At 35.6% G+C, this 24,013-nt stretch overlaps 1 protein-coding gene across 1 annotated transcript in view; it reads left to right on the top strand.

The window, feature by feature from the left end:
• TRHDE (thyrotropin releasing hormone degrading enzyme) overlaps positions 1-24,013 on the top strand; it is a 205,050-nt gene that overhangs the window by 77,285 nt on the left and 103,752 nt on the right. Inside the window, exons 4-6 of the mRNA XM_084514641.1 lie at positions 4,189-4,343; positions 10,224-10,337; positions 21,659-21,796. Of these exons, the coding sequence (XP_084370767.1) occupies positions 4,189-4,343; positions 10,224-10,337; positions 21,659-21,796 (407 nt within the window). The remainder of the gene's footprint in view (positions 1-4,188; positions 4,344-10,223; positions 10,338-21,658; positions 21,797-24,013) is intronic.

Below are 24,013 nucleotides of genomic sequence, written 5' to 3'. Positions count from 1 at the left end.
TTATTTTTTTTTTATTTTTTTATTTTTTTTTTCCCAGTAGGTGCTTTTTTACATTCTGCCTTGAGTATGAGAAATTTAATGCTGTTTTATGTCCTGCAGAATCTATCCCTTAGTTATATTTCAACCAGCTGCTAAAACAAAATTACAGTACATCTACAGTAATTGTGTTCATGCATGTGGATGTCTGTCTGTCTGTGTTTATACACGCCCTCATATTTGTATGTATAGTAAGGATGTGTGTCTGTCATGCCAGTATCCCCATCAGACTTCAAACTGTTAAAATGAGTAAGACGGTAAAGAAAGTGGGGGAAGGAACCCCAAATTCAATGTACTCTAAATGAAAGAATTTGATCTTTTGCATTTAATCCCATTCAGTTCTAATCCTGCTCTCATTTAAAGCAAGAATGGTGTTCCCAGTTGCATAGTTTGGGAATTTTTTGAGGGTTTCTGGAAAATACTATAACCAAGTGGGAAAAGAGAAAAAACATGTTTTTTTTTTTTTTTTTTTTTTTTTTTCCCAAATTACACAGATTCTAAATTAATAGATAAACAGACTCAAAGTGAATGTGAATTCTCTTTGTTACCAAGTTAGGTGTTGAATTGCTAATTTCTGTTTTGCACTATGATGATACTCGCTAATAATGTCAGGCAATTATATTTTGATGTAAGCTCACATAGTTATGATTCCTTAATTAAATGTTTGGAAGTAAAAGAAGCTGTTGAGCTATGTACAGTTTTTTTAAACCTGAAATGTTGAAAAATGAGATTCACAGAGGAACAGATTTCAGAAACATCCAGATATATTTGAATAATTGTATCAGTATTGTGTATTAGTTTGAAGTTCCAACACCTTTTTGTCATGATGGCTTTTCTGGTGATTTTATTTTAGCTGTATAGTTTTTACTCCGTAGTCATGAATTTAGTCGCTGTGAAGGCCAAGAGGTGGAAACCCTCTATTATTCCAGTGGTATATAGGAACTCTCTGCACTGCTGTATCAGGAAATCTCAAGTAACAGTTTTATGATATATGAGGATATTATTCTCTGCAAGCAATAACAAGCACTTCTATTTCCCCAGCAATATCTACATAATCAAACATTCACAAGTGCTTTACAAAGAATTTAATTAAATAGTGTGCAGAGTAATTGGATGCAGCATGCACACAAGCTGTTATACATTCAGTAGTTCACATTTTTGCAGTTAATGCAGAATGCTTTTGAGCAGTACAATGTTGTGAATGATATTTCTATCAAAACATGCATTATCACTCCCTCCTTTTGCACCTTGGTCCTTAAAAATTACTCTAAAACCTTAATGGCTGTAACCTGCAGGAGCATCAGATACCTTCCTCAGCTCTCTAATAAACAGAGAGAAATAAAAATTCCTTTGCTGAGGCTTGAACATCAAACATCATTCCTCTGAAATCAAACATTTTGATTCCCCAGATAACACTATAGATTCTTGTGTCTTTCACCACAAAGCCAGGTATATTTGTTTTTTTTTTTCTTTTAAAGTAGTAGAAATCTGGGGAGCCATCAAGATCAACCACCGAAGAATTTTGTTTCTAAATTAACACTAAGACTGGAGATTCTGAATTTAGACATGAACAATGAGAACAAAAGGATTTCTCATTTTGTAATAACAAGAATGTTCAGAGTCTAATCTGTCAGTTGCTGGAGATTAAGAAAGTCTCCTCTTTGGCATGATAGTGCATTAGCTGATGCATGAGAGGAATTTCAAGGCTTGCAAATCAACGGGTCTGTGCTGGAAGAAAGTGATTTAGAATATTTCTCTGCTGTTGTCTACCTGGAAGGCAGCTAGCCATCCATCAGATTGGAAGGTTTTATAGATATGTCAGTGCTATAAAGCATCCATCTAAACCAGCAGACCAATACCAATGAAACAAATACTGAAAGACATTCTGTAATTAGCCTATAAAAGTGTTTAGGTGGAGGCAAACTCCATTCTTGAGTAGTACAAGACCTCACCCCAGTTTCCTGGTGTTAAAGTTACTCCAGTTTATTACTGGCTGACAGTAACAAAATGTGTCTGTTACAACTGTTAAGAAAGACCAAAAAAAACTAAAAATGAAAGCAAAAGAAAAAAAGGAAATGAAAGGATCAGTGAAAATACGAAATAGTTTTTCTTTCATGGTAGTTTTATTTCAGTGTTACTTTGCTGATTTGAGGGAATTGCTGAAAAATTAGTTGGTGCAGGTTAGAAGAGAATCAGTCTCTGCACTTTATTTATTTATTTATTTATTTATTTATAGAGGTAAGAATGAGAGAGATCACTGTTTAATGAAGAATTTGCCATTAACTTCAGTGATTTAATCCAGTATCTTTTGTGTCCTCTTCTTTTTATCCTTATCCCTTCCCTGTTTTTTTTTTTTTCATGTTAGTTACAGCAAACTGCAGTTATTCTGAAAAATTAGTATGTTTCAAGCTTGAACTGAAGAAGAAAAGGAAAGCATGTAATTTTGAATTTGCTGGCATGTCTAATCTTGAGCACCATGCTTTGGATTTTTGCTTTGCTTTCTTTAATTAGGCTCTTGTTCTAATGTCTGCCTTTATATAACATATTTATTCTTTACCATTTGTAGTATGTATCTGTTTGCAGTTGGGATATTTTCAGTTTGCTTGTATTTAGAAGTAGCTGCTAGAATCTCTCTGTGCCTCCACTTTTGGGCTGTGATTTTTTTTTTTAGATTTTTTTTTTTTTTTTTTTTTGCTTCTTGCAACAGGCCCTTTTTGGGAGTGCTGAAATATATCCATGTTCTGCATCTATTCCTGATATTTCAGTGACAACTTCCTGTGAATCCTGAAGGAGAGCTCCTGCTGTCAGGTTGTTCTCCAAACCAATTCTACCACATGTATCAGCAAGCCCAATCAAAGTTAGGAGATGTGTCTGCTGTAATAGAATTGCTGCTTATAAGCAGGTCAGAATATTTCTTCCTCAGGTGGATAAGTCAACCCAGTGACCATTCATCCCACACAGTGAAGCATTACCTAGATCTACTTGTGTTAATTATGAATGAACTAGCTTTGAAGCAGTGTAGCCAAATGAAAAGAGTGTGACAGCCAGGCTAATTAATTAAGAGGCCAGGCTAATTAGTTCAACTGAAAGGAGCACCATGCTGATGTGACATTATAGCTTCCAGAATTCTGGCTGATTTGTACACGGGTTGCACTGGGCTTCTTACAGAGGTACAAGCTGTTTCTAGGCTCTTTCAGGTATTTTGCTGTGGAATAGCACTGCATATTTGTTTATTCCTTATATATGTATTTACTGTAAGAACAGATTTATCTCCAGGCTGATGGTCGATTTGAGTTCCTTCTTAGCCTTTTCCAGTAAGATTTTTCTAGCATGTGGCTAGGCATTGGAATATTATATTGTTGAACCTCTTGCCAGTGAGAGAAATTCCCCAACGCTCTTTTATTTTTTACTTTTTAATAAGCTGAAAGACCTCCCATCTTCTTCCTAACTTCTAAAAAGTAATATTTTACCACTTTTTGAATACTAGGCTGAAGCAATACTTCCAAGTTTGCATGTATCACCATGGTTCCAGCCTTTAGAGCTGAGAGGTGTTTGTCAGCAGTCCCATCCTCAGAAGATGTGTGCTAGCAATATTGCATACTGAAAGATTCCTTGTTTTGGAAGAACTGGTGGTTCCAAACAGTTTGCCATCTTTCTGACTGTTATGAAACAGCATTTCTTCAGTGCTCCCCTTGATGTTATCCTTACATATAGTTTGACTTGTATGATGTTCATAAAGGAGTCACTCTAATGAAAAGATAAACGATACTTTCGGTAAAAGTCTGTGTTACTGCATTGATTATGGTAGAGTAAACGTAAGAAGTAGTATCAAACTCAAAAGTAAATCGACAACCAGGTATTTTAAAACAAGCCAGATTCTGTATGGAGACCTTCTATTAGAAATACTAAATACTGCGTTACTGCAGTAATGTAGTAATCCTTACATATGTTTGAACAGATAGTGATATAAGAACAAAAATAATTTTATTAATGTTTCATAAATAATACTGTTAGAGAGCTGAAATTAACAGTTCTATTTTTACATATAAGTTATTTAAAATATTTTCTAATTATAGTTTATGGCCTTACCTACAATAGCTCTTCAGCACGGTAGCTCCCACAAGCAGTTAACATATATTTCTCTATTTCCAGATCTGTTAGCTGTGCCTAAACATCCATATGCTGCTATGGAGAACTGGGGACTGAGTGTTTTTGTGGAACAAAGGATACTGCTAGATCCCAGCATTTCTTCTATATCGTACCTGCTGGATGTCACCATGGTCATTGTACATGAGCTATGTCATCAGGTATTATAGGTGTTCAGATATTTGGTATTAATGTCAGAAACCATGCTTTACTTTTCCAAGCTGAAAATTCATTTGCACAGGCAGGTGCAACTTTTGTTGTGATTGTAGTCCAAATAATACTGGGACTTGTAAGATACCTCACTAAAATGCAGAAACTAGGAGGAGTCAGAACGGCGATAAAAAAGAAAATTAGTAGTAATGAACAACTTGCCTATCTTCTGTACCACTATATTCTTTGCTTCAGAGTGTGTTGTGTAGACTATACACATTGATAACTGTAGAAAATGATTTATTGCAGAACTATAGCAGATTCACGCTGAGTTTCATGTTCATGTCAAAAAATGTTTCGGCTGAAATCAATTTGTTAGTCTTACTCGTCTTACCCTTCTTCCATCACATATACACATACTTTCTTTTCCTTTATTTTTATTTTTTTTAACATTTGGTATTAACCCTGTCTTCACTCATGGATAATTGAGTCTTTGTATGTACAGAAATCTTTGTATCAATAAGAAAACTTTGTAATAAACGCATATTATTATAATTTACAATTCTTCCATCTTCTTATCTCCAACTAAACACATTATGAGTGTCTAGTAATATTGAGTTGAAGGCAAATTTTATTGAAGAAATGTGCTAGAGGGCCAGGAAACCCTTTCTTGCACTCATAACAGGCATAATCATAGCCTTCAGGTTAAAACGAATGAAATCCTACTGTGTAATCAGCATGGCTTACATCTGTGACTTTACATAGTATTCTTTAAAAGGCAATGCAAATTCTTAACACTTTCTGCAAATGAAAAGTACCACATAGAAGGGAGCCTTTGTAATAGAGTTCTGGTAGATGAACCTGGAAATAATAATGTTTGGTTCATATTCATGTTTCACGTTAAATCTGTGGATGAATATTAAGTCCTCAACTAAAACATGACATTTTTATTGATAGTTATTGCTGGTTTGTTCTCAGTGTGAACATCTTATTTTGTTATATGCTCTTTATTGTGCAGTACAATAGAGTAGTGCACCATTCAGCCAGAAAAATCACAGTGCCTTGGGAATCAGGTGTGGAAAACACATATTAGGTCATCAAGTCCCAGCTCCTGGTAGAATTACCTTATTCCATGTAGTGTGTTTTAGTAGTGCTGGGTTCAGCGTTCCTGATTACAGGGTTTCTTACACTTCTCTCAGAACCTTTTCAATGGCTGATTAAATATGGTGGTCAATAACTTTTCCCTTGCATTATTCAGCTTAAGTTTTAATTTTTCTGAAGTCAATCCATTACTTCCAATTATTCTTTGCAGTGCTTTAGTAATTTCTTCTCTTTCCAAAGCTATTTATACTTTATATGTGGACAGTTACCACATCAGTAACTTGCCAAATTTATCTGATTCTTATTGAAACAGATTCTTGCTGAGCCTTTTTCACATCATTTTGGGAATATCAGAGGATATTGAAGTGGGTGAAAACCATATTTGAGTTTATTTTAGGGTAGCTGTGTGCTCTTAAGTGACCTTAGAAGTGCAAATGAGAAGTTTTACTTGGTGTTCCTGTTCATAGTAATTCCAGTGCTGTTCATGTAATTAGTATCTTCCTTCCTTCATGTTGCTGCTGTTTCTGTTTCAGTACCATACTGGAGAAACAGATATGATAGGAAATACTCAAGTGGAAGAAATATTATTTCTGCTCTTTAGATGCAGAATTGAATCACAGAGAATATGGATTGTTCATCTGCAAATAAAGTTTAAGGGGAGAATCCCTCCCAAATAACATGCTGTAAAACACCAACGCTGCCAACTCAGTATTGTCTTTATTTAGGCAGTTTTCTGCTTTTATCTTACCATACTCATAAGCCTCTCAAGGAATCTTTACGTCTGGCTGACATAGAGCAGAAGCTATAAATGATATTAACTTAGCTGAAAGTGTACTGAACTGAGGCGAGGTTGGGTTCAGGATGTCTTACCTCTGCTGCTTCTCTACTGCATTTTTATCCTTGTTTGCTGCGCATAGCACAGTCTGCTAATTTTGGGTGGCACAGGAATATGCCTTCCCTTCATTCATTTTTACATGTTAAATGACAGAGATTAAGCAAAATCACTACTGGCATAATGAAAAGTACATTCTACATCTCAAGCTTTACTTTTTATTTATTTTTAAATTTAAGAGCAACAGGAACTCCACTGAAATACATTTTTTCCCTTTTAAAAAAACTGTATCATTGCCTGTTTCATCACAGAGTGCCCCCTGATTTTAAACCCATAACTTGGAAACGTACAGCAGTACGTCTGAGTGTAGTACCTAACTGTCCTATATGAGACCCTTGTTGTTTAGGGTAACACAGCAAATGTTTTACCAGTGGTGTACCCAAGATTAGAAGAATTGGATGAATGTTAAGAATTGGGATTGTTAGCTTTAGATATGACTGTAAAATTGGTATTCTCAAACCTGTTGGGCATCAGTGCTTGAATGCTTTTAGTGGTGGACTGCAGTGTTCAAATAGAGAAGACAGCATTACAGAAGAACAAAGAAATTCTGTGGTTGTCAAAATACAGGTACAAAGCATATAAGAAAGAATTTTATGCCTGATTTCTTCACGGGTGACTTTGTAATGCTTGACTAGATTGTTATTTTAGGAACATGTTTTAGGAAGGATCTATTAAAGTTGCACAGATAGTTTTGGTTTTGTCATTTTTAGGTTATTAGTGCTTGATATTACAGCTTGAGTGTTCTTTTAGACAATTTCATATATTTAATTAAAAATTAATAATTGGCAAAAGGAGTGTTTCAGCATAAAAGCTTTCCCTCCAAGCCCCAGAACACGAATGAGATATTAGTCAATACACGCGTATTTATAGCATCTTAAGTTAATAGCTTCAAATAATTACCATAATTTATTAAAATAGTTCTGTTATAGCAGCAATCCATTTTATTTGCATATCACAGATCAGCTCCACCTACAGCCTTTGAAGAAAGAGTCATTTGAATGATGTTTTTGTTAGTTCTCCCACTTGAGCACAAAACCTACGTTAAACACACATGAATGCATAGGGAAAGGTAAAAATTCCTAAACCATATTTAAAAAAAATAATTTGTAAAGAAAGAACATAGGAAGGAATACCTTTTCTTTGTGTCTGTAATGAGGATAAAAGCCTTCTATGTGTCAGGATGAACACAATATCTGAGGGAAACGAGCAATTTATTTAATCAATACATTTAAATTCATTTTTCTTTCCAAAATGGAAAAAAAAATCTTCACTCAGGGCAAATAGCATCCCTCTTCAAATACACAAATAAATAAATAAGCAATTACTTAAATGAAAGACTTAATTTAGTGTTTTCCTTTCAGACGTGTAACACCTAGGAAGATAATAGAGCATTTCTGCTTGAAAATTGGGCTTCATTAATTGCAGTCTCTGGTTCTGCTCCAACTCTGAAATATAATAGTATTCAAGACTATTTAGAAAAATTCCCTACATTTTCACATTGGTATCATATGCTGTTTTAATACCTGTAAAAATATTTTTTCTTTTAGATAGATGATTAAATGAAAACTTTTAATTGTGTCATTACTAAATAAATATAGTCAACTCATAGAGGAATATAAGAAATCCTCTGTTGTGGCATCATAAATTGTGAATAAAACAAAATTAATATTTTCCATTTCTAGATAAGAAGCAGGAACAGCAATGTTTCTGCTTAAATCAGATGTATTTTAATCTAACATAATTCAATGTTTTATTTAAAAAAAAAAAAAATTTGAGTTACAAGAATGTGTATCATGAACTTTGTAACTTCTATTTTTTTTAAATCTCTCTCTGTACACTTGTAGCATACCCTGTCTGTTACTGGTTTCATATTTGTTCAGCAGTCCTCTTGTAATTCAAGAAATAAACACTGTGATATTGTGTAGCCTGTTTATCATTAGAAATTATTTAGCCAAGATATTTTAGTATAAATAGCACTTTCATATTACTCTGGTAGTATGTTACTCCAACTTTTCAATTTGTGGGAAGTGCATTAAATATATATGAATGCATTTCCATTAGTTCTTTATCTTTTCAAGTAAATGGTCTTAAAATGAGGCTCTGTCTCTTTTGGTCCTGTAGAGGGTTAATTTGATAGCCTTCATCTAGATTATGTTCAAGTGTCTGTTTAGTTTCACTTGCCATGTGAGTACGACTTTTGTCAACCCCATCTTCTCTCCCTAAATTCTTCAATTGCTTGTCACAGGCATTCATTTTCATGTTTCACTTCATTTTTCCTTCAAATCCTATTTACTGAACATTGTGCAGCAATCTGATAATCTCAGTTTCTGTAGTCTGTTCTCTGGAGCTCCTGTTTTCACAAAGGATCTTAGTTGTGGCATTGATCCTCCCTGGGCTCTATTCTCCCTCAACAAAGATGTGCACAGAAGCAAGACCTTTCATTGAGATCCCAGACAAAGCCTTCAAATACGCCAATCATCATAAAAGGAACCTGGTTACTTGGTCAACTCCATGGTTCTTCATTCTCCACTCTCATTAGTGTCAACAGCAGTGCCTGTGCTCTGACATGTCTTTCTCCCCCGGAATACTTATTTGCTGATCCCTTTCTGTTTATTTTTCAGAGTTTACAAAATTATCTCTTGATTGTGAATTAATCTCTTTTTATTCACATTAAAAAAGTAGAGATCTTTTTTTCTGAAACAAGGTTTGGTTTCTGGGAAAACAACAACAACAAAAAAAGATTCTACAGAGATTATGAAATAAGTTTTCATAATAATGTGAGTGTTTCTACTCTTACCACTCATGTTAAGATCGTTCAGGTTGCCCAGGGTCATTCCAGTAATTTGGACAAGGTAGTCCATGAGCAGTGGAACTGATGAAGCCTGATTACCTGTGAACTTTTGGCCTCATTCCAGTGATGATCCCATCTCTGTCTAAAATCCCTATAAGGGATTTTACCTCACGTCCTCTGTCATGAAGGGTTTATGGCTACACCCCAGCTGTTTGCCCTGTTAACTGCTACTGAGCAGAGTATCTAATGGCTAGCCTTGACCTCGTTTTAGGTCCTTCTCTTTTCAGCTGCTGATCTTCATGTAGTTTTGTAGGAGTTATCTTGGAGATCTCTGTCCTTTTCTCTAAATTGAGTTGAAGTCAGTCAGGAAGTTCAAGAGTTACGAGGGGGAATGTGAGTGGCAGTCAGCTTGGGTATGATTCTTTTGGTTACTATTTTAGGTACCCTGCATCTCTGGTTGGTGTTAAGAAAGGCTACACATCCGGGCTGTAGGGCAGTAAACCCTGTGTGAAATTTCCTAGGTCTGTTGTAGTTACCTCACATACCCTGGAGCAGTCTTTATGTGGCATCAAGTGCCTGCTTTGAGGCAGCTGTGAGAGATGGCAGGATTGCATAAAACAGCTTTCCTTAGGAAACTGGCCATTGAACATCAATAATGTAAATCCTAGCAGGCAGGCCGGCCTTGCAGAGGAAGAAATGTCTGGGATAGGGAGGTTGTGTTCCCAGTTTTTAAAGATTTGCAGTATATATGGTGAAGTTTCCAGGTGATGAATCGGCTTACTTGAGCTAGAAGCATTTTTCTCTCCATTGTCTGTGTTGCTTAAACTGAGATGAGAATACTTTAGAAAACTAAATTAATGCTGTGAATACTCTCTGCAATGCTTCTTTTCCCCTGCTAGCTCTTTTCTAATATTTTACTTAAGTAACTTAGGTGCATCCTGTAAAAAAGGCTTAGTTCATTATTATATGAAAAAAGATTTGGTGAGTTTCAATGGTTGGTATGAATTGAAACTCGTGAAGAATCTGCTCTGTATAAATAAAATGTATGCAAACATTTTCTAATTTCTTTTTTTTTTTTTTTTTTTTTTAACTGAACTTTCTTTGCAGTGGTTTGGTGACCTTGTGACTCCAGTCTGGTGGGAGGATGTGTGGTTGAAAGAGGGTTTTGCTCACTATTTTGAATTTGTCGGGACAGACTACCTCTACCCGGGATGGAACATGGTATGTTTGTTTTATTTCATTAATTTTGAAACTCCACTGAAAGGTTTCTCTCCTGTTATTCTCCTGCTTCTGTTATAGACGGGGACTGCTGAAAAATACCAAATGATGCATGAAAGTATCAGATGTCCAATAAAGCAAAATCACAAGGTGTGAAATAATTTGACAGCATTCCAAAAGTGTAATCTGCAATTTATTACAAAAGAAATAAGGTCATGTCTATCATAACCCAGTGTTAAAATAACTACTCTCTCTCTGCTGAAAAACATTTTGGATTAAAGCAGTTATGATTTAACATGGACCATTTTTGAAAATGGACAGAATATTGAATTTAGTCCATGAACATAACAAAAATGAGAAAGAGATGTTTGGCTAAAACATACTATGAAATTGAACATATATATATATATTTACAGTATTCTGTTCTCCTCTCCCTAAGTTTACTCTTATTGTTGTATACAGGTTATTTTGCTTACTATGCTTCTGTGAAGGTTGAATCCTTTGTAGTTTTTTCTTCTTCTAGGTGTCAATTTAGGTTTATAATTGCATTATGAAATAGAAAAATAAATCTTTATTTGAACTGACATTTGTCTTGTATAGGTAAACATATTGGCTTCACCTGGCTTTGGCTGTATTAAAACTCATTCTCTTCATCTTTACGAAAAACACATCCTGAATTAAAATGTAATCATTCTAATTATAAATGCAGTGAAATCTGGCAGGCCTGTATGATTTTAGCATAGTGAAATGTCATAGATGACAACGTTTATAGACTGAAATTTATCTTTAAATCATCCATCATTTGTTCTTCACATAATCAGTTTAACAAATGCAGAATAACACTGTTTTAGAAGTCATTTGGAATGTAGAATATTTGCTTGAGATTTCTGTGGAATGAATATAACATTCACTGTTATGCAAATGACACACCCATCATGTGAAATCCTTACGTCTTAGCAGAATACAGGCAAAACAAATAGGTTGAACTCAGAAATTAGACACACGTGCTGCATAAATTAGAATTAGCTATGGTAATATTGCTATGCCTGGAGAAATACCCATCTGTCAATTTTTTCCCTAAATCAAAAGGAAGGTAGACATAAACTTTGGCCTTTGCAATCAAAATAACCATACTGACATATTTAAATAATAAGAAAAATAGTGACAAGATGGAACAATTGATGACTTAAGCATTTAAATATGATGTATATTTTTGCAGACTACAGTAGAAGTCAATGTTTTAACCTTATTACAGAGATTGTAAGAAGAGGAAGCAAAACCTACTGTTACTGGAATTTGGCTTGCTGGATATTTTTGTTATTGGTATAAAGTGCATTTGATGTTTAGATCATACTGACATTTATAAAGTTGAACAAATAAAAAGTGAGCCTTTATAAGAAGAAAAGCTGTTGCAAACAAACTTAATTATTTTTTTTAAAAAAAGGACACAGTACAAGCTTCATGAATCAGTTACAAAAACAAGAACTACAAAACTTTTTTCTATAACGATGGTTTAACAGAACAATATTCCAGCATTTTGTGTGTGTTTTGTTGGCAGTTATTCATACCTGTGAAATAAAAATAAAAGATGCTGTGATGTATGATGACAGAGCTTTTTGCATCAGGAAAAATGAGAGTAATACGCCAAAATCCTCTTTCTTTCTAAAGAATGAGGAAAGTTAGACAGTTAATTTCTTTATCTTGTAGTTTTGAAATTTTATCCCTGAAATTTTCCTCAAGAAGTCCATGGATTAAAATGTCAAATACACCTTCTTTTCAGTTTCTTGTAGAATATTTATCACATTTTCTTTTGGACAAGTGTAGACACTAAAGACTGAAAGTCAATTCCTGAAAAAAGAACTTTTGTTTAGAAATGCAACTTGGGCAATATAGATATATCTTAATCAAATTGATCTCTCTTCAACTTCCTACCTAACTTGCTCAGTGCTTCTAGGCCGCAGGCACATGAGCTTTTACCATTTAAACTCCATAAGCTCATAAAATTTTGCTACTGCTTTTCTAAAGATGCTTCTCTTTTAGTCAAACCGAGCTCTCTCTCTTTTTTTTTTTTTTTTTATTCTTTGGCATTCACAGTCTTGGTATCTTTTCTCTAGGTTTGCTAGCTTGTGTAAACACTTTATCCTTTTCTAAAGTTCTTGATTATCAGTTTTTCCTTAAAGGTTTTATAAGCTCCACACCCCAGGAAAGATGGGTAGGTAGCAAGATTGCCCAAACTGCCATGGAGCATGAGCTGTTACACCTCACTGAACCTCTCAGGAGGTTTAGAATTTCTTGTGTTGTCCACAAGGCATTTACATACTTCATCAGGCTACATAATGAGAAAGGAAGTCTAGTCCTCAATAAATTCTCTCCATCCTTATGCCCTGGATCCTCCTGTTGAAATGTTGGGTGAATGATATGAAGAATGAACAGAATCATTCTGACAGAGGCTTCTGTTGCAGTTACAATAAGGTACCTGAGAACTCTCCTGAGGATGTGGGCAAAGTTTCTCTGGTTTCAAAACAGAAAAATGAGCTTTCTGTGCTGAGACCCTTCATGGTCCCAGCACTGGTCTTAGTGTCCTTTTTTAAATTAAGTTAATTCAGATCAAAGTTAGAAAGTCGCCCTTCCCTCAGCTAAAAACTAAGTCCCTGCATATTACCTTTTACTTCTTGAAGGTGAAGCTGACTTTGATTTTTAAGAATTATGTTCCCTCCTGCATGGTCATGAGACATTTGCAGCAGTAATGAATTCACCATGCTTCCCATTTCAGCCTTTTGCATTGCCTATCCCCCAAATTGAATGTTTTTGAAATTCTTACTCTGAACTGTTTCAAAATCTTATTCCAAAATCTCATTCTTCAAGGTCTTTGAAGTTTAAGCCATTGTGTTTTTGTTTTGTTTTGTTTTTGTTTTGTTGTTGTCAAGAGTATTTTAAAAAGAAATCTGGCACTGCAAACTGTTCTCCCCAGAGATCAGAGAATATTGCTTAATGTTGTGTACTCAAAGTAGTTATTTGTTTGTGAATACCTTGGCTGTTGCTGTTTCATGACTTAGAAAGAGATGAGATTTCTTTGTTAGAAGCATACCATGCAACTTTTTGGATGTCTCCATGCCATCAAAAATGAACAGCAGCTGGATGTGAGTTCTTGAGGCGTTAGATCTTATGAATGATACAACAAGTTAATGTCAGCTCCATAGAAGGTCCCGCTGCTTGTTTTAGGATCAGAGAAAAGAGAAAATTAAAGTGGAAAGCTACTTATTGCTTATTTTCTCTTCATAGCCCTGTCTTTTCTCATCCACCCTGTCTTCTCATCTACCTTTCTCCTTTCAGAGACCCGATTGCACCTCAATATTCTATCATCCTCTTTGGTTGTTTCTGTCATTATCCTGAACTCCTTTGTATGTGGCTCTCTAAAGGAAGGAATTCAACTGAGACTTTCTGATCCATGAATTTATTGATTGTTCTTTTGCCTCCTTATTTTCTGGTAGAAGGAACCATCATGTTTGCCCTTGAACGTCTCTGGTATTGGGGTAGGTATTGAGGAGTATGACAACAGGAATTACTGACATGTAATTTTCCCTTTCATCCATCAAACGAGTGTCAAATACTTTAGCAGTCAGTACCCTGCTTGATGCTGAGAAAGCATTTCACAGAACCTAGCTGTCTTCTCCATTTTCTTTATTATATAAAAGTTGGCTTTGGTGACAACTTTATTGGATGAGTCAAGGTATACTACACTCGTGATTGCTTTGACTCCACTGCCTTCTCTATGAATTGAAGTTCTGGGATAAGATCTCCCACTTTCATGTGTGCTTACTAGTTTTACATACAAGGAGTGTCATAGTTGCCAGAGATTTTCTTAGTATTAAACAACTGTGATTATTTACTCAGAGTAAAACTTTTTGTCTACCTGGAAGGACATCCTTCACCTATCTTAGAGTGAATCACGTTTCCTTCACACTAACATGTTCCACACTCTAGATGATCCTGCCATTACAGTTGGCAGCTGAAAATAATGCTGTTGGTTATTAACATTTCTGTTTTAAAAATATGTGCTGCAAGAAATTACCTGTGCCTAGAAAGTTAATAGAAAACATTTTAACTAAACTTCATTACAGTAAGTACTTTGAACATCATGCAACACTCTGCCCAAATCCTTTATAAATGATCTTAATTGCCTATCTTTCTCACTGACAGGATTGAAATAATCAAAGTGAATACTGCCATTAGACACATGCTTATCTTTAATTTAGTTTGATTAATGTTGCCTCCTAAAGTGTTTGTCTCCTTCCACAAAATTTTTTAGGCATCATTTGACTTACAGAAAACCCAGAAAATCTTTATAGATTTTGAAGTAGACTTAAGACATGGGCATTTTTGATTTATTTCATTATTATTTTGGCATTTCAGACCTGAGCTGTAGCCTGCTTGATCCTTCTAACCCAACATAAATATCATGCTGGCTCAGCATTGAGAGAGATTCGGACTGCTTTTTTAAAACTACTTTCATCTCTCTCTCTCTCTCTCTCTCTCTCTCTCTCTCTCTCTCTCTCTCTCTCTCTCTCTCTCTCTCTCTCTCTCTCTCTCTCTCTCTCTCTCTCTCTCTCTCTCTCTCTCTCTCTCTCTCTCTCTCTCTCTCTCTCTCTCTCTCTCTCTCTCTCTCTCTCTCTCTCTCTCTCTCTCTCTTTATTTATTTATTTATTTATTTTTGGTTAAAGGCTCCCAGTGCCTGTAAGAAGTAAGCCTTTAATTAATACCACATGGAGTGGTTTTTTCCCTCAGTAAATACTCACTGAAGTCAATTCTTGTATGATTTTCTGTTTTAACTCAACTATGGGGGAAGCTTTCAATGTAAAATTAACTAGAATCTCATGTATAATTAACTTTGGCAAGAAAGAAGAGGTATGTAAAGGTAAGGTGAAAGACCTGGTTGCTCATTATTAGTCCTTTTTAAGCACATCAGTTTTGTAATCCTTATGCTAAATTTTGCTTATAACTAATAAAATATGTTTCCATCTCCAAATTATCTTTCTTAATACAGTTTCTTTTTAAATGCCCTGGCAAGATGCATAACTGTGTGGAATTCTTAGCTTTAAATAGTTAAACTCTTAACATTTAGAGATCAGACATAAATGAATATCAACATTTAGATGAAACATTTATTCAAGAGATTGAGTACAGGTTTGGAGAATGTCAGTGTCTCTTCTTTCTTCATGTCATTATCTGCTCATCTTGGGAAAGCAGCCGAAATTACATTATTATGAGAGCTTTTGGGTCATGTGAGTTCAAATCTCCTGAGTTCAGGGTTTAGATGAAGCTTTATTTAGTTCCTGAAAGAAACTTCAGTGAACTTGCTGAATTTCATATAATTTTCAATTAGTAACCACTTTGTCATCAGTAAAAATGAGAAAGAATCTTTTTCACAACTTTTGTCTCCCATACAGGAGGAAGATCAAGGCCAGGACTCACTGAAGGGCAACCCTACTGAAATAGGGATGCATGTTTCATCAGGAAATATAGTTAATGTGGGAAGTTCAGTGGCAAAGCAAATAGCCATATATCTGGGCGCATCCTTATTGAGGGATCACTTTTCAAATGTTCTGTTGTCTCGAATTTACTGCCCTTATTTTAAAATATTTTGCAATATGCAGTTACTCGAAGCACAAACTGATAACTAAGTTTTGGTGTACCTGCAAAACATGTTTGGTCCCTTCAGTGCTTAGATTACTGAGCCTCGTCACTTCAGGATGGTATAGTTTAGGCATGCAAATGTGAGAGCACCTGAAAAATATTTTCACTGATGGTGACCTTTGCCAGTTGTGTCTGGAAGTTGCCTCAGTATTCCAGTCACATATGTAAGCAACTTTTTATTTATATATAATTTACTATTTCTTAAAGTGAGAGGATTTTCCTCTATAGATTCCTTTAGTTTGTCCAGGCAACAAAACCTTGTTGCCTAATGTTTTAAAATGCTCTGGGAACAGATGTGTGAAGGGACAGTGCATCCATTTGCTTAATGACTCATTTCTGTGAAGGCAACAAGATAACAAAACAGGATCTTAAAGGAGTAAAACCAGCCTTCTCTGAAGCATTTTTAGGGGATAGGGCATCCTTCCTTCTGTAATGCTTCCTGTTGCGTACTGTGCCCTCCATTTCTGTAGGCACAATGGATCTGATATACAAACAAATTAAAGTTATACCTGATAAACAGATTGGTGAGAGAAAACAGCAGTTGAAGTAGTTGGTGAAACTGCGCAAAAGCTCCAAATAACTACACATCTGCTTGGCAATGCAAGTACTATGCATAAATTACCTGGAGGTCATGAATATCTAGTTTGACATTTCATTAAAAAAAATACATTTCAAATTCTCTTTCTTGATATTCAAAACTGATGTTCTTCCTTAACTGTGAGCTCCTAGAACATCTGTGTTGCTTTATAACAACAAAAAAAAATTGTTAGCCAATGTGAAAATATCTCAAACACAGGGACAGAAATTTACAGGAACTTTGACTGAAAATGTAGAAAAGTGGGTTATGAAGATAGATAAGTAATGGTGACATATTCATAGTTGATAAGCGTAGAATGTGTTGCAGGCCTCCTTCGTACTACATACATAACTGAAGCACACCTGCAGAGATATAAATTAAAAAGCTCAGCTGCTCAAGCTATTCACAAACAATTACAGTTGTGAAGAGAGAGAGAGAGAGGCTATGTTCATTTACCAGTAATCAGGAGGCATCCTGTAATAGACACATACTTATACAGTGTTTATACACATATAGACAGAAAGAACTTGCTTTTGTTCCCTAATGGAACTTTTTTGGTCTTAAGGTATTTTATTGAACCTTTGGTTTCCTAATAGCTTATATTCCTTTGCAGTTTCTTAAGCTTCACCCTGAAATGTACTGCATTAGAACTGCAGCCCCCTGGAATTGTGTATACTAGAATTCTTTGCCTTCAAAATCTGCCCCTATTTCTTTTTCCCCATATATGCATTTTCCATGTAAACCCAAGTACTGAACCCAAATGCTGATTTTGTCAGGCACGAGAGATCACTCATCTCCTTTGTATTCGTGATGGCTAGTAAAGTTGAATAGTTTGGAGAAGATATTTCCAGCAAGTTTGTCAGGAAAATCATTTGCAGATTTGTTCACCAATATTAAGCTTTATTCCTGTAGATTTCTCAGTCCATAAACTGGTTGAATGGCAGTCCCAGAACAAAGGCGGTGCCTTTAATATTGAGGCCTTTGATCTCTTCTGCGTACTAATTATCAGTTTTGGCTTTCATTGTGCTTTTCCTTTTGTTCCACAGTTGGATGTTTTCCATATTTTTTTCCATTTTAATTATATTCTCTTCTATTTCATATTAATTTTTAGAAATTATTTTAATGTGATTAACGAGTATTACATTATTGTCATGCTAACTTTTACTCTTACATTATGTCTCAATATGATATTGTAAAATCACCAGCAGCAACCTCTTTCCATTACATCATCGTTATCCTGTTATGCACAATAAATTTTAATGGCTCTTGAAGACAGTCTTTTCTGCCAAAAAATGTTATTTCACAATTTCTTTCTTTCCATTTAGAGGTAAGCTACTTGAATGGTGGTCATCCTGTTGGAGAATAATACACAAAAAGTGACCACGTCCTTTCCACAAACCTTCCTCTGTAGAATAAAAACAAATTAGAACAAGAAAGCTCTTTTATGGATTGCCAGTTTCCCGTTCCCGATTCTTATTGCTATGGAATGATTTAAACTACAGATCCACGTTTAATAATCTTTACATATTTCCATTATGTAGAAGAATTGCTATAGGCAAAAAGTTTCTGACCCTGTTATCAATAGCGTTTTTTCTGCTTTTACCCACAGCAGTGAAATTTGAATGTTCATAATGTTTAAGGATTTACTGAGGATGAGAGAGATAAGCCTCTCTACCAAACAGAAAAGACCCTATCAGTCACAAGTACAAATCATTCCTACGAAGAGACAGGTACTTGAATCTGCTGACCACTGATGTTATGGCAATAATCTGAACACGTAAATCTTCAAAAGGCATGCTCATCTGATAAAACAACACTTCAGTCTCTGCACCTGGGAGCATGCTCAAGAGTAAGAGGGAAAGCAACAAGAAGTAATTGACATTTTTTTTTTTTCTCAACACAAGAGGACCTGGACTTCTAGACTTTGTCTATTTATAGTTCCAGGAAGGCTCTAAGGAGAGGAGATGAAGAGACAAGATGCCAAGTGGATAGTAGGAAAATAAGGAACAGAGTAGCTTCCTGCTTGCCTTTAAAGAAAGGCTTAGGCTTGAGAAGCACCTCTGTCCTTATTTCAGTTTTATTTCAGAGTAGGCTTCTGCTGTTGCCATACCAATTCTTGCTCTGGGCATTGTCTTGCACTTATACACAGCTATTGACACTTTCCAGCCAAATCCCCAAAGACTCATCTGAAGCCCTTGTTTCTTTACAGGTGAATCACAGTCTTTGGCTTCTCTCTTGTAGCTGAACTCCTTGGAGGAGAGTGATCTTAAACAACATTTTGTAATTGTTTCATGTTTAGCTGCAAACTTGTCACCTACCAGGTTGACAGCTTGCTGACCTCATTAAATGCATTCCAAGATTGATTTTATCTACAATTTCTATGTTATGTGTTTCCTTAGTCCTGTAGATATCACGTTAAAATAGATCAATTCCAGTATACTGCATAGAGTAACAGAGCTAGAGAATTGAAAGTCCCTCTTCTATCAGTATAGTCAGTTTTGTCAAATGTGTTGGCCTTTCCCTCTCAATGAGCCGGTATGACTTTGAAGTGGTGTTTCTTCAACAAAATAATTAAGGTAGTTTTAGTTTCTTTCTGCTGTTCAGTTTTCTGTTGTCCCTTCAAGCTGCATGTCTGCCGTCAACTAGGAAACTCCTTTCTCTTTCTCTCTGTGTCTCCCTGGAGTTCTGCACATATTTGAGTCTCCTTTTGAAATCTATCTCAGAGGCTGTGTATTGAAGGGAAAAGGTGAGAATGCTTTGGAAATCCTTTTAGCTCAAAAAAATTAGCTTTATAGGTCAAAAGCCTTCTTAATTCTCACTAAAATGCAGGTGAACATATTTGATGGCATACTAGCTATTTCTGTTGTATCCCAGTGCTATGGTCTGCCATAAATTTTAAGGAAGACTTTCCAGCAATGGTTACTTGTGAGCTGTCATGAATCTAAAATGCTCCTTTTCTGCCCTTCAAGGGATAACCTAAGAAAAAACAAAACAAAACAAAAAACAACAAAACACCTGAAAAACAAAAGGTATCGTGTCCTTTTTATATCTTTTGTATTTTTAATAGTTTTACTTTATGTTCACTACATGCTTATTTTCTTGATTCTGTGTTTTGTATTTGAAATATTCTTGTGTGATTACATCCTTCTGATGAGTTAATTCTGAAAAGTAAATCCACTCCCACAATTTTTTATTAATTATGATATCCAGGTGTGAGTGTGGAGATAGGTCTATACCTGTGTGTGTTCATACCTATATGCGTTACTTACCATACATCCGTAGAAATTGGTGTTCTGCTCCTGACTAATAGAGAACGTGAGTGAGATGTAACCAAATCATCTATAATCCTTTCTGCCTCAGTAGTTTTCCTCTCACTGGGACTGTCATAATGCTTGTTTCCCTACACTTTTTTTTTTTTCATGTAAAAAAGGGCAGTTACTAACTGCATACGCCTGAGAAAGTTTGGAAATGAACAATAATATGAACAAGACATTACTTTTTCCCTTCACAAACCTTACCTCATGCAGCCAGCTGAGAACACTAAGTGTGTGTTGGGTAATTGGCTTCCCTGCATCCCGTGCTTTTAATTGCCTGAATATGCAATCAGCTCAAGGTACATTTCTTGTGCTCTAATGAATTCTAACATAAAGGTTTATTTCCAGATGGATCAGCATTGGAAGAGCTCTTCATCTGTCTTATAAATAAAATTTAAATTAACACATTGATACCAAAACCTTGCCACCCAAGAAATTAAACATATAATTTATTATGTAATTTTGTGGCTATTTTATCTGTGGACATCAAAGTACTTTTTGAAAAACACGCAGCATTCCCTAGAATTTCTTTATGCTATGGCAGTAGGTTAACATTAATTCAGGAAATGCTGTACATTAGATAAAGTTTGAGATATGCCATTTCAGGGGGAAAAATGTTTATTTAAACCTTCCATAATTTTTCCAGTCTTTACATTTATTTGTGACTTGAAAAAACAAGGAAGTGAAGCTCTTATTTCCTGACACATTGTTTTGGAGTGGAGACATGTATATGAATGCAATATGAGGACTTTTTCAAGCATGTCATTTCTCAGCTGAAAAAGTCATATCTGCTTGTACTCTAAAAGTGAATGCACCACAGTTCATAGAGTATACATGCACATTTAATTAATGCTGCTGCCCAAGTAAATATGCAGTGGTTTTGACATACCTCTGCAATCCATATTTATAGAGGGTATAGAAATGAATTAGCATGTTGGATGTTGTTTGGGTTTGCACCTGCCCTTGATGGAGCTGTGACTTTGACTATGTCATTTGACTTCTACATGCAGCCATGGTCTCACTTGTAAAGAGATATAGGAAGGATTTTCTTCAGATGGAGGTTATGAAATGAAGGAGATAAAGTTTGTTGAGCACACAAGCTCTTGAAGAACAATTTCTTTACAGGAATTACAAAGGATGGTGCAGACATTTGCTATGACAGTGCTGTGGGCTCTATTCATTGTACTGTCCCATGCTGACCTGCTATGTGAACTTGGCACTAATAGCCAAGTGACTTAAATGTTAATATGCCTCAGGGTCTACACAGTAAAGCAGTAATAATTGTATTTACTCATCTCTGTCAAAAGTGATTGTGAATGTGTATGCAATGAGCTCTGTGAGTGCTGGTCTGTAGCCTCCATATATTTTAGTGATTGAAGACTATGCCACTTTCTCCTCTCTCCCTACCCCTGGTAACTGGGAGTGAATTGTCATGGTAATGAGGATTGCAGTCTGCACTTACAGATACATTTTGATTCATTGAATAGTCTTTAATTTAATTTCAGTCAGTTTGCTTTCAGCAAATGGTCTCAAGTCAGTAGGATCCCTAGATGCTAGATGTAGTTCCTCTCTGTTACATATACATGTTTAAGATTTTAGGACTTGATGGTGGCTTACATTCAAACCAGAAGGTCTAATTTTAATCGTCTGTCATACAGAAGCTGCCTCTGATAACTGTGCATCTATATTGTTTTAAATGTATATGTGTCTGTGATATTACTGCTTATGCTGTATTTCAGGAAAAGCAGAGATTTCTGACAGATGTCCTACATGAAGTGATGTTGCTGGATGGTTTGGCCAGTTCACATCCAGTATCCCAGGAGGTGCAGCAAGCCACAGACATCGACAGGGTGTTTGACTGGATTGCATATAAAAAGGTGGGACTAATTAAACCTATCTGTCTCTATAAATAGATATATCAGTAGCTATTAGAAGATTGTGTTCCATCCACAAAACACATATTCTTGTAAAGATACATAGACAGTTGCTAAGAGGTGGGAAACTTTAATTTGTGTGGAATATGTTTGGGATATACTACAGTGATTTTATCCAATCACCTTCAACAAATCCGGTATTATTAAGTGTTATAAATAAAGTTGGGAGGCTGTCAGAATGCAGCAAGAGGATTTGTGTGTTCTTTTAATTACTATTTATTTTGTGGCAGCGTCTGAATTGTGTTAGATGCTTTAAAAAGCAAAAAGGATATGTAGTCTTTGTCCTCTTGAAACTCTTGAAAAATTCTTAAGTACTGAAGTTACATGTAATGTTTTTTTCCTTTTTTTTTCTATGCATGAGAATTTTTTCTAAAAGCTAGTGAAAACTCTGCTCATTCTAGAAGAGTGAGAGCAGAAGAACTGACTTGTGGGGTGATGAAGGAATGTGTATTAATTCAGGCAATTTCAATGTGTATTTCAGTGGTAGGAATGATTCAGCCAACTTTGGGACTGAATAACTTCTATGAAGGAGTTCCACCTTCTCCATCATATGATTGGGCTTTCTGCTAGCCTCTGACCCAAAATCTGGTGGATTTTGGAATCCACCAGAATCTGGAATCTGGAATTCCAATAACTTGGAATCTGGTGGATCTGGAATTCCAATAATTTGGAATCTGGTGGATCTGGAATCATCATACCACATGATGATTCTCTGCACAGTATGGTGTCCAATACTGTGCTGTAATTTCATGAGCAGATGTTCTTGATGTGTGATGCAGGGATGTTGCCTGCAGCTTGCCACTATGAAGGCTACACTGGTACTGTCTGCTCCAGACAGTAAGAGTCTTTTGACGATCACCCTTGGACCAGACAGTATTTTTCTTCTGCATCATTAGCTGCCTAATATCAGGCTGTAACAAGACAGCAGCAGCATAGCACTGACTTGCCTGCTGAGCCTCCAGTTTACCCAGGACTCATTCTGGGCTAAAAGAGAGGTGTATCCTTTCTTACAGTCACCAGCTATTCCCACTCAACAAGTTATCTTCCATTAAAGGTTCTTACTCCTTTAAGAGTGGGCAGATGACAGATGCATGTTTGTGCATGTAGTAGGTGTAGGATGTAATATTCAAACATAAAATAGCTAGGAAAACATTCTAAAATGCTAGAGTTGCTCAAGATCCCAAGTAACGTTTGCAAAAATGCCTCAGCTGGCTTTGAAAATATGGATCTTGGTCAATTAATCTATAGTAACCAGCAACTTTTAGCATAATGAAGTATTCTCATCGTTTAAATATTTCAATCATGTTTGATGGTGATAGCTGAACCTTGGTAGGTTCAGAGGCTTATCTCACATCAGTATCGTAGTATTTCAAGGTAATTATTTTTTTTTCTAGTTAATGTGATAGTAGTAATATCACACAGTAAATTGTAATACTTATCACTTATCATTTCATCATGTGAATATTTTACAAACATCAAGGAATTTTCATTTACATTGAAATGACAAATATGACACTAGGACACATATATATACTGTTAGCTAACTTGTCCAGGCTGATAGCATCATTCTGTTTTCTCTGTGGATTAGAGTGCAATCTGTATATTGTATCTGTCTGTCTATTTAAAGGTTGCATTTTACTGTAACAATACCCATGCTTAGCCCAGTGGATATGGCAGCTTCCCCACTCAGCTTCTCTGATGGCCAGCTCTCCCAGGACCCTAATTGACACTGAATATGTTCATATCAGGGCCTGACCATGTAAATTTTGAACCCAGTTACTTGATCTAACAAAACAGCTTGAGGAACGGTGATGGAAGAATTTACTTAGGCTCTTTCTTAGGTGAGGAAATTAAAGTACAGACCCTTTCACCTATAAAGTCTTTGTTTTGCTGTCTGCTTTTCTAACTAACCATTCATCCTTTTGTTTTAGATACAAACAGTATCTAAGAGGAATAAACTTTACCACTGGCTTCGTAGCTGCTCTTTTCACTGTTTCTGTACTTTCTTCCCAGCACCTGACACCATTCCTTCAGAGGATAAATTGGAACAAATTTAGCATTTTGTAGATCTTGCATTCTTGTTTCCTATGTAATCTTGTATGCAAGCATGCATAGCTTGCACTTAAAATCAGCTTGCTTGTTGATGAAATTAACTCTTTT

Source organism: Aythya ferina (genome assembly GCF_964211825.1).
Source record: "Aythya ferina genome assembly, chromosome: 1".
NCBI lineage: Eukaryota > Metazoa > Chordata > Aves > Anseriformes > Anatidae > Aythya > Aythya ferina.
The sequence above is the reverse complement of the archived record's forward strand: the minus strand, read 5'-3'. Positions and strand labels throughout refer to the sequence as shown.